Source organism: Podarcis bocagei (genome assembly GCF_964188305.1).
Source record: "Podarcis bocagei genome assembly, chromosome: W".
NCBI classification, from domain to species: domain Eukaryota; kingdom Metazoa; phylum Chordata; class Lepidosauria; order Squamata; family Lacertidae; genus Podarcis; species Podarcis bocagei.
The window spans coordinates 70,525,039-70,541,659 of NC_138131.1; the positions used below are offsets into that span (position 1 = coordinate 70,525,039).

Sequence of the window (16,621 nt, forward strand, 5' to 3'; positions counted from 1 at the left end):
GGTCCTGGCTGAGAGGAAAAACAGAAGACGGGGGGCCATCGGTCAGGGATAGTCTACTTGAGATTCCTGCATTGCCCCAGGGGGTTGGCTTGATGACCCTCAGGGGTCCCTTCCAGCTCCACTCTTCTCTGGTGCAGAGTTTTAGGTACAAGTTGGGTGCAAGGGGTGCAGCCCATCTTATGCACCGCCGGCTCGGGAAGAAGTCCCACTGATCATGATGAGACTCGCAGGTGAGTAGATTGCTGCTGTGCAGGCCTGCTCTTGAAATCAATGTTTTCCTTTTCAGAGCATGGTGAAATCCCCATGACTAAAACCTCCCCTTCCGTAGTTTCTGTCAGGAGTTCAGCCTACACTCGAGTAGCACCCTGGCAGAGACACGTGCCCGACTGGGATGTTCCCTCCCTCCTGGTCGATCGTTTGGGAGCTTCATAAGCTTGCTTCAGCCCGAACATCACAGCAACCGATGCCAAGCGACACCGGCACACTTAGGGATCCGCAGAGTTTGTGGATCATGCGTGACAGACCTCAGCAACTCAGCATTTTGGCTAATCGACTTGATTTACATGTAAAAACACACACGGAGCACTGCAACATGGCTCCCTCTCTCTCTAGCATCAGACAGCAAAGAGAAAAAGAACAAAGGACAATAGTCCCACTTCACGGAACACAGGAACACAAACATCCTGTCGCCGTCACTTCCCACTCTGTGGAGTCAAAACATAGACAACAATCCCATGACTGCAATCATGGAGCTGGAATTCTAACCGTTTCAAGCGCTACCACAGGTTCCGCAGAATATCTGTACTGCATGGTTTAGTGTGGCAGCACCTGCCCTTTGGAACTCTCCGCCTCTTGCAACAAAGCACGTGCCTTTGCTAGACGCTTTTCAGGCACCTGCTAAAAGCATTCTTGTTGAGGCAAGCATACCTAGAAGCTTAGGAAGTTGAAGTAATTTTCATCTCTTTTAATATTTTAGCTTTTGTATGTTTTAAAGTAGGATTGTTGATTTTTCTTGATTTTACTACTGTGGTGGTTTTTTTGTTTTTTGTTTTGGTAAACCACGTTGCAGGCTTTTTAAAATAAACTTTATTAAATAAAGAAGCAATACATAGAACTAAGAATAGAAATATATAGGAAAATATATATCCCTCCCCCCATTTTCTTTATTTTCCCTTCTCCTCCTGCTGCTGCTGCTCCTCCTCCTCCTCGTGTTCCTCACCTGAAGGAAAAGCCAAAGAACCACCATTAACATTGGTGCCTGGTATGTGCAACCATATGCTGTATTTTTATTCTTTTTGGCAAGAAAATGGGCACACAAGGAGGCAGCAAACCTTTGTGCCCTTCAGAGGCACATGCGCAGTCTGCTACTGGCCTCTGGTCTCCTGCGCATGGGGTGGGGGTGGGGGGGAGGCCACCCCTTCCACGCAGCGAAGGCGACCCTGGCATGGCTACCAGCTGCCCACAAAGGCGCACTGAACTGGGCTCTAGACTGTGGTGGGACTCCCCTAAGCCCCAGCCAACATGGCCAGCGCTCATCAGCCCATTGGGAGGGAGGGCCATGTGAAGACAGGATTCTCAAAAATACCTCTGGCTTGCGGCTCCTGGAGTGTTGCTGGCAACACCTGGAGTTTCTCTTCAAGCTCCTGGAGCTTCACACGGAATACTTGAGCTTCCTTAAATACTGTTTCAGCTGCATGCCACACCTCAGCCAAAAGAGCTGCTATCACTGAGAAAAAGAAGGGAGCATCTGTGCATGTCATTCAGGTCAAGTTGCACCAAAGTGGGACTTGTTCATCTGAGCTCCACAGGCTGGTTTTTCTAATTGTTTGACTGGGGTTGTTTGTTGGTTTTTCTTTAATTTGGGAAAGGCCTTTTTATGTGCCCTTTCAATCCCCAAGAGCCAGCACTGTAAATCAGTTTTAAGGGAGTCTTACAACCACAGCTGCCGCCACCCCCCAACATCATCAGCAGTTACACATACAGGCTTTTAAAACTTATTTAATATCTTTTTTAAAAAGTTAACCTTGTAATTCCTAAATCATTTTAAACACTTTGAAATACTTTCTAAAATTCTGCTGTTTAACATTTATGTAAATGATGTAATAAAGGAACCCAAATGGCCAGATATTTCCCTGTTTCACTTTTATCCCAGAATGTATCCATTTTGCTACATGCCAACGATACGGTGTTGTTAGCACAAACGCAAGTGGCTATGAGGCGATTACTAAAGGACTTTGGGAGACTGTGTCGTAACAAAGATTTGAATACAAATTATTCCAAGACAAAAGCCGTAGTATTGGGGGCACAGCCCAGGAAGCAGAAATGGCTCCTAAATGGACAAGCCATTGAACAAGCCAGGCATTTCAAGTACAGTGGTACCTCTGGTTGCGAACGGGATCCGTTCCGGAGCCCCGTTCGCATCATGAGCAGAACGCAACCCGCGTCTGCGCGTGTGTGGGTCGGGATTTGCCGCTTCTGCCCATGCGCGTGACGTCATTCTGAGCGTCTGAAAATGCGCGAGCAGTGAAACCTGAAAGTAACCCGTTCCGTTACTTCCGGGTCGCCGCAGGGCACAACCTGAAAAGACGTAACCTGAACCGAGCGGAAGAAGAGGTATGACTGTATTTGAGGATTTGCTTCTCTGATAGGAGTACTGGGTCACATCAGATGACAGCCTCGGCCTTGAAGGCATCAAGATCTGCACAAGCAATTCTTAGCTTTACCAGAACTGAAGGCGGCAATGGGATTGCCCCTGCTCCGAGAAGATATACAGTGGTACCTCGGAAGTCAAACGGAATCCATGCCAGAAGTCCGTTTGACTTCCAAAACATTCAGAAACCAAGGCGCGGCTTCCGATTGGCTGCAGGAGCTTCCTGCACTCAATCCGAAGCCACGGAAGCCCCGTCAGACATTTGGGCTCCAAAGAACATTCACTAACCGGAACACTCACTTCCGGGTTTGTGGCATTCGGGAGCCAAAACATTCGAGTCGCAAGGCGTTTGGGATCCAAGGTACGACTGTATTGGTAAGGGGTCCCCACAGGTAACATGCGGGGGGGGGGGGAGGAGAATGATAGGAGCGGATCGGGAGAGACAGGGAAGCCCGGAGGGAACGCCCCACCTAGCCCAGCTCCGCCCCCAAGCCAATATCACCAGCGGCTGGAGCAAAAGAGCAGAGGAACCACGCACCGGCGACTGGCTGGGGGAAAGAAGAACGCGGCATGGACCCTCCCCAGTGCAGGGGGGCACAGCAAAAACCATGCTTTATTTTATTTTATTTAGTTTATTTTCAGTATTTTAAAGCCCTATGAACCCAGGTAGGCGGCCTGAACCATTGGAGCCCATTTCCTGGAACCGCCGCCTCAGCCCCGATATAGGGACCCGACACCAAGCCCTGGGGGTCCCACGGGAGAATTCAAACTGCCGCTTTTTCTTGTTCCCTTCTCTGTCTCTCTCTCTCCCTCCTCCTTCTTCTTTAGTTATACACACAACCCTCCCTTCTTTATTAATACATTATTACTCATTATTCATCCATTTCTATTCACTTCTTACTCATTTACTCATTTTCATTATTATTACTCTCTTTTTTTAAAAAAGTTTTTTTTAATTTCTCATTAAAGAATTCTATATATATATATCTACTTTTCCATCCCCACTTCCCCCTTTTTCTATTTACTTATTACAATGGTTTTTATCTTTTCCTTCTCTTTTCTGAACAAACAAACAAACAATTTTCAGTAGGATTTTTTGTGTTTTTTCTTTTTCTTTCTTTCTTCTTTTTCTCTCTATCTCTTTTCTCTCTTCCTTATCTTTTCTTTTCCATCTTGTCTTTTGTCTCACACTATAACTTGAACCACCACAGCGACTTTTGATTTTTAAATAGAATTCCATTAGCCTTTACATTTTTAACTTTTGACTCTTATCTGCAAACTCCCAACCCCAACTCCCCACCTTAACACTGGGAGGGCCATGTCCCCGGAATTTGTGAAGAAAGGATTCTCAAAAATACCTCTGTCTTGCGGCTCCTGGAGTGTTGCTGGCAACGCCTGGAGTTTCTGTTCAAGCTCCCAGAGCTTCACAAGGAATGTTTGAGTTTCCTTAAATACTGTTTCAGCTCCTTGCCACACCCCAGCCAAAAGAGCTGCTATCACTGAGAAAAAGAAGGGAGCATCTGTGCATGTCATTCCGGTCAAGTTGCACAAAAGTGGGACTTTTTCATCTGAGCCCCACAGGCTGGTTTTTTTCATTGTTTGACTGGGGTTGTTTGTTGGTTTTTCTTTAATTTGGGGCAAGGCCTTTTTATGTGCCCTTTCAATCCTCAAGAGCCAGCACTGTAAATCAGTTTTAAGGGAGTCTTACAACCACAGCTGCCTCCACCCCCCAACATCATCAGCAGTTACACATACAGGCTTTTAAAACTTATTTAATATCTTTTTAAAAAAGTTAACCTTGTAATTCCTAAATCATTTTAAACATTTTGAAATACTTTCTAAAATTCTGCTGTTTAACATTTATGTAAATGATGTAATAAAGGAACCCAAATGGCCAGATATTTCCCTGTTTCAGTTTTATCCCAGAATGTATCCATTTTGCTACATGCCAAAGATACGGTGTTGTTAGCACAAACTCAAGTGGGTATGAGGCGATTACTAAAGAACTTTGGGAGACTGTGTCGTAACAAAGATTTGAGTACAAATTATTCCAAGACAAAAGCCGTAGTATTGGGGGCACAGCCCAGGAAGCAGAAATGGCTCCTAAATGGACAAACCATTGAACAAGTCAGGCATTTCAACTACAGTGGTACCTCTGGATGCGAACGGGATCCGTTCCGGAGCCCCGTTCGCATCATGAGCAGAACGCAACAACGCGTCTGCACGTCTGCGGGTCGCGATTTGCCGCTTCTGCGCATGCGCGTGACATCATTCTGAGCGTCTGCACATGCGCGAGCAGCGAAACCTGGAAGTAACCCGTTCCATTACTTCCGGGTCGCCGCCGGTCGCAACCTGAAAAGACGTAACCTGAACCGAGCGGAAGAAGAGGTATGACTGTATTTGAGGATTTGCTTCTCTGATAGGAGTACTGGGTCTCATCAGATGACAGCCTCGGCCTTGAAGGCATCAAGATCTGCACAAGCAATTCTTAGCTTTACCAGAACTGAAGGCGGCAATGGGATTGCCCCTGCTCCGAGAAGATATACAGTGGTACCTCGGAGGTCAAACGGAATCCATGCCAGAAGTCCGTTTGACTTCCAAAACATTTGGAAACCAAGGCGAGCAGCGAAACCTGGAGGTAACCCGCTCCGTTACTTCCGGGTCACCGCGGGATGCAATTCTCAAAAATACCTCTTGCTTGCGGCTCCTGGAGTATTGCAGGGAATGGCTGGAGGTTTTCTACAAGCTCCTGAACCTTCATATCCAATGCTTGATCATCCTTAAGTACTGTTTCCGCCCCCGTCTTCGGGCTATTGGGCGCCTTCTGCAGTATTTCAACATCCTGGAGAGGACAGACACGTCCTGCTTGACATTTACTCCAGAAGGCACAGAGGCACTGGTTGAAGAAGTTGGGAATGAGCAGAGAGCGCTATTGCTGAGAAGGAGCTCCACCCCAGGGTGCTAAAGAGCTCTTTCCCTAGCCTGCAGGTGCCAGAAGGCCAAGCGCTGGTGTTGCAGTGGTGGTACTTCAGGGAGTAGGAGAAAAGGCTGCTCTGGATTCTGGGTATATAAATGGCCTTGCCTGAAGCTGTGGATTGTGCTCTGCATTAGCAGAGAGGCTCTACTTAGTTGCAAATGAAGCACATTTCAGTCATTATAGAAACCGGTGTTTCCATGCAGGCTTGTTCAGGAACTCTGTGAACTAGACAGCCGCTGTTTTAAACTGGCCCTTTTTCTGGCAGGTTAAACCGTTAAAGTTGCCTTGATTAACTTCATCCGCCAACTACCCTTCTAAGCAACCAGAGCAATTACAAATAAAAGGCTCTCCAACCGTGCGCTATCCCTATCTGCAAACAAGCTCTCCCACAAAGTGGGGGGGGGGGACAGGGGATCCCCGCTGCTGTGCTTTGCCTCTATGCCCCAAAGACAAGCCGTCCAGCTGGAGAAAAGGGGGGAGGGGTGTACGCCACAGGAACGACCAAGAACACTGTTTTTTGCTCAGCAATGAGGCGTTAAAGCAGACATACCTTCCTCTGGGTCTCTTCTCTCTCGGGTCGGGCTCTCCCTCTCCTCAGTGGCGGCGGCTGCAGCAAGGTCGGGGCACCCCCCCCCCCAGCCAGCGGATTGGCTGGCTGGAATGTTCCCGGGTTTAATTAATGTCCGCGGTGTAGTCGGGACCTCCGATGCTGCTTGCTGCCATGGTGTCAGCCATGTTGCAGCGCAGGAAGTCCCCAGGCGTAAATCCGGGGACATTCCGGGGACAAATTTCTGCCGGGGACAGATTGCTGAATCCGGGGACTGTCCCTGGCAACCGGGGGCGCCTGGTAAGCCTCCTTCTGGCCTTACCTGAGCAGCAGCTGCAGCTTGTCCTGGATCACCGTGGATCCCTTCAGCTGCCATCAAGCTCCCAGGTGTGGATCTGTTGTCCTGACCTGATTTTTAAATAGAATTCCATTAGGCTTTACATTTTTAACTTTTGACTCTTATCTGCAAACTCGCAGCCCCACCTCCCCACCTTAACACTGGGAGGGCCATGTCCCCGGAAATTGTGAAGAAAGGATTCTCAAAAATACCTTTGGCTTGTGGCTCCTGGAGTGTTGCTGGCAACGCCTGGAGTTTCTCTTCAAGCTCCTGGACCTTCACACCGAATGCTTGAGTTTCCTGAAATACTGTTTCAGCTGCATGCCACACCTCAGCCAAAAGAGCTGCTATCATTCAAAAAAAGTTTTAATTTTTTTTTATTTCTCATTAAAGAATTACCGTATTTTTTGCACCATAACACTCACTTTTTTCCTCCTAGAAAGTAAGGGGAAATGTCTGTGCGTGTTATGGAGGAAATGCCTACGGGTGGCATGCCTACGGATTTCCCTCCTCTAAAAACTACGTGCGTGTTATGGTCGGGTGCGTGTTATAGAGCGAAAAATACGATGTGTGTATATATATATATATATATTTGCTTTCGTAGATTTTCACGGGTACAGGAATGTAGGTTTTGGTGTCTTCGGGTGTCTTCCCGTGTAAGAGTTGGGGTGTCTAGGCGACGTTTCGACGAGGTCTCACTCGTCATCTTCAGGCTGGTGCTTTCGGCTTCTTGTTACTAGAACAGAGCAGGATCTCAGTGTTTGAGTTCCTATAAATACTGTTGAGGGTGTGTGGTGTATAGCCTCCAACGTTCTGGGCAGATAGGAAGTTCCTAGGTTAATGTGCCTTTTCTTCTTTTGTTCATTAATTACTTGAGGGATATCTTGAGTGATTACTTGAGTGATATTCTGAGTACCACTTAGGAGGGTCATTAGGTGTGGATTAGTTGCTAAAGCTTTCGTGTCTTGACCTCTTGACCTTGTGAAGAGTTTTTCTGAGAAGATGGCTGTACTGCACTTAGTTGTGCTCTGGCTTGGCTTCGTGTATAGGGGCGAGCTGTGGTTTTGTGCCCTGTGCCAGCCAGATCTGTGTAGGGATTGCAGGGGGGTGCAGCATCCGGAGGTGCCACTATGGTTTGGCTACTGGATGGTGTCTGTAATTTATCCACAGATACAGCCATCTTCTCAGAAAAACTCTTCACAAGGTCAAGAGGTCAAGACACGAAAGCTTTAGCAACTAATCCACACCTAATGACCCTCCTAAGTGGTACTCAGAATATCACTCAAGTAATCACTCAAGATATCCCTCAAGTAATTAATGAACAAAAGAAGAAAAGGCACATTAACCTAGGAACTTCCTATCTGCCCAGAACGTTGGAGGCTATACACCACACACCCTCAACAGTATTTATAGGAACTCAAACACTGAGATCCTGCTCTGTTCTAGTAACAAGAAGCCGAAAGCACCAGCCTGAAGATGACGAGTGAGACCTCGTCGAAACGTCGCCTAGACACCCCAACTCTTACATGGGAAGACACCCGAAGACACCAAAACCTACATATATATATATATATATATATATATATATATATATATATATATATATATATATATATATATATATATCTACTATTCCATCTCCACTCCTCCCCTTTTTCTATTTACTTATTACAATGGTTTTTTTTCTTTTCCTTCTCTTTTCTAAACAAACAAACAAAATATTTTCAGTAGGATTTTTGTGTTTTATTTTTCTTTCTTTCTTCTTTTTCTCTCTATCTCTTTTCTCTCTTCCTTATCTTTTCTTTTCCATCTTGTCTTTTGTCTCACACTATAACTTGAACCACCACAGCGACTTTTGATTTTTAAATAGAATTCCATTAGCCTTTACATTTTTAACTTTTGACTCTTATCTGCAAACTCCCAACCCCACCTCCCCACCTTAACACTGGGAGGGCCATGTCCCTGGAATTTGTGAAGATGGGATTCTCAAAAATACCTCTTCCTTGCGGATCCTGGAGTATTTGTGGCAACAGCTGGAGTTTTTCTTCAAGCTCCTGGACCTTCATACGCAATGCTTGATCATCCTTAAGTACTGTTTCTGCCCCCGTCTTAGGGCTATTGGGCGCCTTCTTCAGTATTTCAACATCCTGGAGAGGACAGACACTTCCTGCTAGACATTTACTCCAGACATTTACAGAAGGCACAGAGGCACTGGTTGAAGAAGTTGGGAATGAGCAGACAGCGCTATTGCTGAGAAGGAGCTCCACCCCAGGGTGCTAAAGAGCTCTTTCCCTAGCCTGCAGGTGCCAGAAGGCCAAGCGCTGGTGTTGCAGTGGTGGTACTTCAGAGGAGTAGGAGAAAAGGCTGCTCTGGATTCTGGGTATACAAGTGGCCTTGCCTGAAGCTGTGGATTGTGCTCTGCATTAGCAGAGAGGCTCTACTTAGTTGCAAATGAAGCACATTTCAGTCATTATAGAAACTGGTGTTTCCATGCAGGCTTGTTCAGGAACTCTGTGAACTAGACAGCCGCTGTTTTAAACTGGCCCTTTTTCTGGCAGGTTAAACCATTAAAGTTGACTTGATTAACTTCATCCACCAACTACCCTTCTAAGCAATCAGAGCAATTACAAATAAAAGGCTCTCCAACCGTGCACTATCCCTATCTGCAAGCAAGCTCTCCCACAAAGTGGGGGGGGGGGACAGGGGATCCCCGCTGCTGTGCTTTGCCTCAACGCCCCAAAGTCAAGCCGTCCAGCTGGAGAAAAGGGGGGAGGGGTGTATGCCACAGGAACGACCAATAACGCTGTTTTTTGCTCAGCAATGAGGCGTTAAAGCAGACATACCTTCCTCTGGGTCTCTTCTCTCTCGGGTCGGGCTCTCCCTCTCCTCAGCGGCGGCGGCTGCAGCAAGGTTGGGGCACCCCCCCCAGCCAGCGGATTGGCTGGCTGGAATGTTCCCGGGTTTAATTAATGTCCCCGGTGTAGTCGGGACCTCCGATGCTGCTTGCTGCCATGGCGTCAGCCATGTTGCAGCGCAGGAAGTCCCCAGGCGTAAATCCGGGGACATTCCGGGGACAAATTTCTGCCGGGGACAGATTGCTGAATCCGGGGACTGTCCCTGGCAACCGGGGATGCCTGGTAAGCCTCCTTCTGGCCTTACCTGAGCAGCAGCTGCAGCTTGTCCTGGATCACTGTGGATCCCTTCAGCTGCCATCAAGCTCCCAGGTGTGGATCTGTTGTCCTGTCCTGAATACAAAAGAAGTGATTTTACATCTCCATTCCAACACGAAACGAAAGCCCAGAGCCTGGCTTCATGCTCCCCCTCATCTGGAATATGGTCACTTCCAGCCCCCTCCCAGCCCAAGGATCTCCTTGTAGAGCAGTGTTTCCCAACCTTTTTTGGGCAAAGGCACACTTGTTTCATGAAAAAAATCTCGAGGCACACCACCATGCCAGATGGGGAAAGGTCACTTTTTACTTATGTAAAAAATAAAAAAAAAAAATAGTAACAGCATAGAAGGTAATGGTTAGGCTAGCATTCATCTTCCAAATATGCTAGGTTTTTATTTGCAGGGACTGTTCTACATGGGAAAGCATTCAGCACTGTCATTCTCCCATCTGCCATCTGAATTGGTACTATTCTGGGTCAACTTACTCTGCTGTATGTGTAGATGAAAATGGCACCAAGTGTGGGGGAGGGGGCAGAACAGGTTTCAGATACAGGATATTAAGCATACACGTACTTCAGATTGAACTGGTTGCTTGCTTTGCAAGTTTTCATTTCCCAAATGACTGCCTTGGCAAGCGCAATACCTACCAGGCTCAACGCCAGTCTCGCGCTGCTGCTTCCCGCGCTCTCAAGGACCCGGGAGGAGGAAGGCATGAAGGGAATCCCGAAGGCGCGAAAACCTCGCGCATGCGCAGGCCTTCCGCCTGCGACAGCCCAGTAGGCCGGCCGAAGCGAGCGGCGATGGGATGTGGGAGGGAGCTCGCTCGCCGCCCCGCGTGTGCCTATGTGGGGCACGTTACAGCCCCGTGACGTCAGTGCCACGCAGGCAGCCAGACGGCGAGAGCCCTGCGCTGGGTGGCCTCTCCTCGCCGCCGCTGCCCCGCCTCTCGCCGCCCGACTCGCCCGCCTCCCTCCCACGGCACACCAGGCAACGTCTCGCGGCACACTAGTGTGCCGCGGAACACCGGTTGGGAAACACTGTTGTAGAGGACTGCTTGTATGACAGAGAGGGTTTCTGTGGAGTGCTGCCTCCCTCTGCTGGTGCAAGCTGTTTCTCCAGCAGAAAAATGCTTCCTGGTAGATTGGAAGTGGCCACCCCTCTTTCCCCAACCCATTCCATATGCATCCCGTCCCCAACTATCTTTTTCTTATATATAAAATATTTATTGGATTTTCACAAATTATAAAACACACACAATACACAATACAAACATACATACACACACAAAAACAAACAAACACATATAATTTCAAAACCTTTTTTCCTTAAAACTTACTTCACCGACTTCCCCATACCTCCCCTTTCTGCATTCCAATTCCCAAATTTATTTCAGCAAATCCTCCCCTTAATTTTATCTAATTTTTCCTTTTCTTTTCTTTTACTTAATCTTTTACAGCTGTAATCCCTTACTTTCTATAACCACAACATTTTAACACTCATTAATTTTACAATATTTCTTAAGATAAACTTTAAATTTCTTCCAATCTTCTTCCGCCGTCTCTTTCCCCTGGTCTCGGATTCTGCCAGTAATCTCAGCCAAAGCCATATAGTCTATCACCTTCATCTGCCATTCTTCCAGAGTGGGTAAGTCTTGTGTCTTCCAATACTTTGTGATGAGTATTCTTGCTGCCGTTGTAGCGTACATGAAAAATGTTCTATCTTTCTTTGACACCAATTGGCTGACAATACACAAGAGAAAGGCTTCTGGTTTCTTAGGGAAAGTACATTTAAGTACCTTTTTCATTTCATTATATGGGGTCATGTACCACCTGTAAATCATTTTCATAATATTCTCTCTTAGGGCATTACATGCCGTAAATTTTATACCGGTGGTCCACAACTGTTCCCAGTCAGCAAACATAATGTTATGACCAATGTCTTGTGTCCACTCATCCCGACCCCAACTATCAGGTTTTGCCATCTGGCCTGACTCTACAGTGCTGCTGATACACAAGATAGGCAATAGCCTACCACTCACTAACCTAACTGCAGCCTTGCAGGAAAAGAATATAAGAGCAGCCAGAGATTTTGTAGTCCAGCCTATTCACATAAGCAGACCAGTCCCCTGCAGCGCACACCCTCCTACTCAAAACCAAGTCAGCTTACAGGTCGGAGTTAAACAGTATAAACTTAAAGCGTATGCAGATGACTTAGTTTTGACACTAAAGGAGCCAATCCCTAGTACTAACAGAGCGTTGGAAATAATAGAAGAATTTGGTCAGGTGGCAGGATTTAAGTTGAATAAATCGAAAACAATGGTTTTAGAGAAGAACTTGACATTAATAGAGAAGGAAGAGTTTCAGAGAGAAACAGGTTTATCAATGGTTAAAAAAGTGAAATACCTTGGGGTGAATATGACTTCAAAAAATGTTAACTTATTTAAGGATAACTATGAGAAGTGTTGGTCGGAAGTGAAAAAAGATCTTGAAATTTGGACAAATTTGAAGCTTTCCTTATTGGGTAGAATTGCGGTTATTAAGATGAATGTATTGCCAAGAATGTTATTTCTGTTTCAGACATTACAAATTATTGACAAGATGGATTGTTTCAAGAAGTGGCAAAAAGAAATTTCTAGATTTGTCTGGCAGAATAAAATACAAAATCCTTACTGATACTAAGAACAGAGGGGGGGGGGGTTTGCCCTGCCGGACTTTAAGTTATACTATGAAGCAGCAGCTTTTTGCTGGATGAAGGAATGGCTACTTTTTGAGAACACTGATATATTGGATCTAGAGGGTTTCGATAACGCTTTTGGGTGGCATGCATACTTGTGGTATGATAAGGCTAAAGTTCATAAAGGTTTTAAAAACCATATTGTTAGGAAAGCACTATTTAATGTTTGGATGAGATATAAAGACTTGTTGGAAAGTAAGACCCCTAGGTGGTTGTCGCCAATGGAGGCTAAAGCTCTGAAAAAGCTCAATATGGAATCTAAATGGCCGAGATACTAGGAAATTTTGGAACAAGAAGGGGACAGGCTGAAATTGCAGAGTTATGAGAAACTTAAAGATAAGGTGCGGGATTGGTTACATTATTTTCAAATAAGAGAGGCCTATAACTTGGACAGGAAAAATGGTTTCCAGGTGGAAAAATCAAAGTTAGAAACAGAATTGTTAGAACCCAAAGCAAAGATACTGTCAAGAATGTATGATTTGCTGTTGAAATGGAATACGGAGGAGGAAACGGTTAAATCGGCTATGATAAAATGGGCACAAGACATTGGGCATAATATCATGTTTGCTGACTGGGAACGGTTGTGGACCATTGGTATGAGATTTACGGCATGTAATGCCCTAAGAGAAAATATTATGAAATATCCTGAAGAAACCAGAGGCCTTTCTCCTGGGCATAGTCGGCCAATTGGTTCCAAAGAAGGATAGAACTTTTTTTATGTATGCCACAGCAGCAGCAAGAATACTTATCGCAAAGCATTGGAAGACGCAAGATTTACCCACCTTGGAAGAATGGCAGATGCAAGTGATAGACTATATGGAACTGGCTGAGATGACCGGCAGAATCCGAGATCAAGGAGAAGAGTAGATGGAAGAGGATTGGAAGAAGTTCAAAGCTTATCTACAAAAACACTGTAAAATTTATGAATGTTGAAGGCTCTGAAAATGAAATGAAGGGGTTCTAGCGACTAGGATAAATAAGCTTATAAAGGGAGGGATAAAGATAGTAAACAATCTTGCTGAACCATCTTTTAAAGTAGAATACAAGAAGGGAAGGCGGGTGGAAGTAATGGAAATAAGGTCTTGAAAGATATTAATGTAAAAAAAAAAGTGTTCTTTTTTATGCAATTTTTTTTTCTTCCTGTATTTTTCTTTTCTGATTTTCTGTTTTTGATGTTTGTTGCTTGTTTTTCTGTTGTTTTCTGTTTTGTGGATGTGAATTTCTTTTTGTGAAAATTCTAATAAAATATTATATATAAAAAAAAAACCAAGTCAGCTCACCGCCATAAACTGGGCCTCTTTCTCCTGCTTCACTTCTGAGATATTTCAGGGCAGGCTGGATTAAAGTCGGCTCACATTCCTGGCAAGGCTGTTTTCGTCCACGGAGTTCGTTCTATGAGACACATGAGCCAAATAGCCGAGGAGACTGAAAGGATTTCAGGGGCAGATGCTCTTTTTCTGCATGGAGGGTGGGGGTTTCCAAAGGGGCACTATTCAGACCTGCATTCATGGCTTATGAGTCGTAGCCGTGTGACAACTGCACATCATGCTGATATGTTTAAGGGCTGATGTTGCACCTCCAGGTAGAAGAGCTTGTTGGCATTATTCTAGGCTCTGTGTCAATTGACTTTGTGACATGATGGGGGGGGAGTTCTTATTTTTAGAGTATTTACCTGCAACCTATTATGTGGGAATCTCAAGGTACTTTACAACTAGGTCAGAAAATAGGCAAACATTGAAATGCAGCAGAATAAACAGGCCTACAGTAAAGAAAATATCCCTCAAAGCCCATATTGGCTGGCAGCAGCATCCCCCCAAGTCCATGATGGATAAACACTTTCCCCACATGGAGCAGAAGTGCACCCATGTTGGCAAAGGCCTCCTTTCTAGAAGGGGGAGCAGAGGCTGCCCCCACCCACTGCTCTCTTCTCCCAGGCATCTGAAGAGACAAACGGCTCCCCTTCTCTACCTGTGTGCCACAAGCCTGAATTGCAAGACAGTTCCCACTTTGGGGCAACAGGGAACAGACATGCAGAGGACGAGTTCTGAGGCTCCCCCAACAAAGCCATTTCCCTGGGCCCACCTGCCAGCCTGCTGCTGGCTGGCTGCCCACCCACAGGAAAACGGCACGATTCTCCCCACCAACAGGACATAACAAGAAGATGGGCAGTATAACATAGGACTTCCTAACTTGTGAGTTCTGATGAGCCGCTGCTGCTTCCCCAGTTTAAAGGATGGCGGCTCAGCTGAGCCATTAAGCTAGGAGGAGGAAAAGGACCGACCCCGGGATGGGCTGTCTGCCTTCCTGTTGCCTTCCACCTCACGACATCCTTCCCCAGCCTGGTGCACTCCAGGTGTTCTGGGGCTCCATCTCTCACCAGGCCCAGGCGGTATGGCCAGGGGTCAGGGATGGGGGCAGTTGTCCAAACCAGCTGGAGAGACTCAAGGAGGGCATTACAGCCTCAAAGCCCTTTCCCTACCTCTCAATCTGGACTTACCTGGCCTTGCCCCTGGCCGCCTTTCGCCAGATCAGCTGTGCTCGGAGCTGGGACAGACCCCTCTGGAGACTTAGAGGTATAGGAAACAGCCTGGGACCCCGCAAAGGTGATCACACTTTTCCTACTCCCAGACTGCAGGCTAGAGAACGTCGCTGCACGCTGGTGACCCATTCCCTGGGTGGTGCACTGGGAAGAAGAAACCTCATCCAGAGATGGGAGGGAAGCACTTTGGCCAGTGCCATGGGGCCTTTCTTCGGAAAGCTGCTCGGGGACCTGCAATGAAGCACTGCCCAAGGAGGAGGAAATGTGGGAGGCCTGCTGGGAAGGCTGCTGGGACCCCGACTCTTCCTGGCTAAGGGAAGCAGCTCTTCCAGTGGTATCTCTGGGAACAGAGGGCATCAAGGTGAGCTGGCAATGAGAAGGCTCAGCCAGGTGGCAGCCGGAGGTCTCTGGGGTCGCACCCAGGGATGCGTTGGGCAAACTTTTCTTCTCCATTCTGTGGACACGAAGGCAAGTCTGCTGACCACTGTACCAGCTGGTTTCAAAGGCTATTTTTTATGAAAGCTTGAAAAACAAAGAAAACACAATATACAGAAATCAGTGTCAGATATCAAGCATTTTGAAAACATAAAAATGAAAAGAAACAGAAGACGAAAAGCTTTCTTCTTTGTTGCAAAGTAATTCCCAAGAATAAGCCCAGAGTAGATAGGCCTTTTGACTCCTGGGGAAATCACCGGCAATTTCATGCCAAATGCAGCAGAGGGAAGGGCCACAGGAGCTGCTATGAAACAGACGATCCTCAAATCACAGCTGTTTGATACAGGGATGGAATCAATCCTTTTGCTTCAGTAAAAACCTCAAGGGTCGTAGGTTGTGCTTAAATGAACTGGATGGTGTTACAAAGGATCTCAAAATGAAACACTGTTTTTCAATTTGAAAATGTACAAAACTAGTTCAAATATATGTTGGAAGTGTAAGGAAAAGGAGGGAACATTTTATCATATGTGGTGGGAGTGTAAGGTAATTAAAACATTTGGGGAAATGATATACAATGAATTGAAGAAAATGTCCCATTTAACATTTGTTCAAAAACCTCTTAAATATGATTAGAAGGGACCAGCTGATCAAGGGTATTCAGGTCGGAGTTAAACAATACAAACTTAAAGCCTTTGCAGATGACCTTGTTATGACATTACAGGAGCTGATACCTAGTACTAAGAGGGCCCTAGAAGTAATCCAGGAATTTGGTCAAGTGGCAGGTTTTAAATTGAACAAATTGAAACCCAAGGTTTTGGAGAAAACCTTAACACAGACAGAAAGAGAAGGGTTTCAGAATGAGACAGATCTAACAATAGTAAAGAAGGTAAAATACTTGGGGGTGAACATGACATCTAAGAATGTAAATCTTTTTAAAGATAATTATGAAAAATGCTGGTCAGAGGTGAAAAAAGATTTGGAAATTTGGACGAACTTGAAGCTTTCCTTGCTGGGTCGAATTGCTGTTATTAAGATGAATGTATTGCCTAGAATGTTATTTTTATTCCAATCATTGCAAATCATTGATAAGATGGACTGTTTCAAGAAGTGGCAAAGAGATATATCTAGATTTGTCTGGCAGGGCCAAAAGCCCAGAATAAAATTTAAAATTCTTACTGATGCTAAAGACAGAGGGGGGTTTGCCCTGCCAGACTTAAAACTCTATTATGAGGCT

At 45.9% G+C, this 16,621-nt stretch overlaps 2 protein-coding genes across 2 annotated transcripts in view; one reads left to right on the top strand and one right to left on the bottom strand.

Moving 5' to 3' along the window:
- LOC308578213 (uncharacterized protein) overlaps nucleotides 1-16,621 on the top strand; it is a gene marked incomplete at its 5' end in the record, with an annotated part of 719,745 nt that overhangs the window by 189,921 nt on the left and 513,203 nt on the right. The window lies entirely within an intron of this gene.
- LOC308578135 (uncharacterized protein) lies at nucleotides 1,164-13,784 on the bottom strand (the record flags this gene model as incomplete). The annotated part of the gene is made up of 5 exons (XM_081178401.1): nucleotides 13,694-13,784; nucleotides 6,497-6,582; nucleotides 5,342-5,492; nucleotides 1,586-1,747; nucleotides 1,164-1,219 (listed from the first exon to the last, which is right to left on the bottom strand). The coding sequence occupies exons 2-5, from the start codon at nucleotides 6,548-6,550 to the stop codon at nucleotides 1,164-1,166; spliced, it is 423 nt and encodes a 140-aa protein (XP_081034527.1). The 5' UTR covers nucleotides 6,551-6,582; nucleotides 13,694-13,784.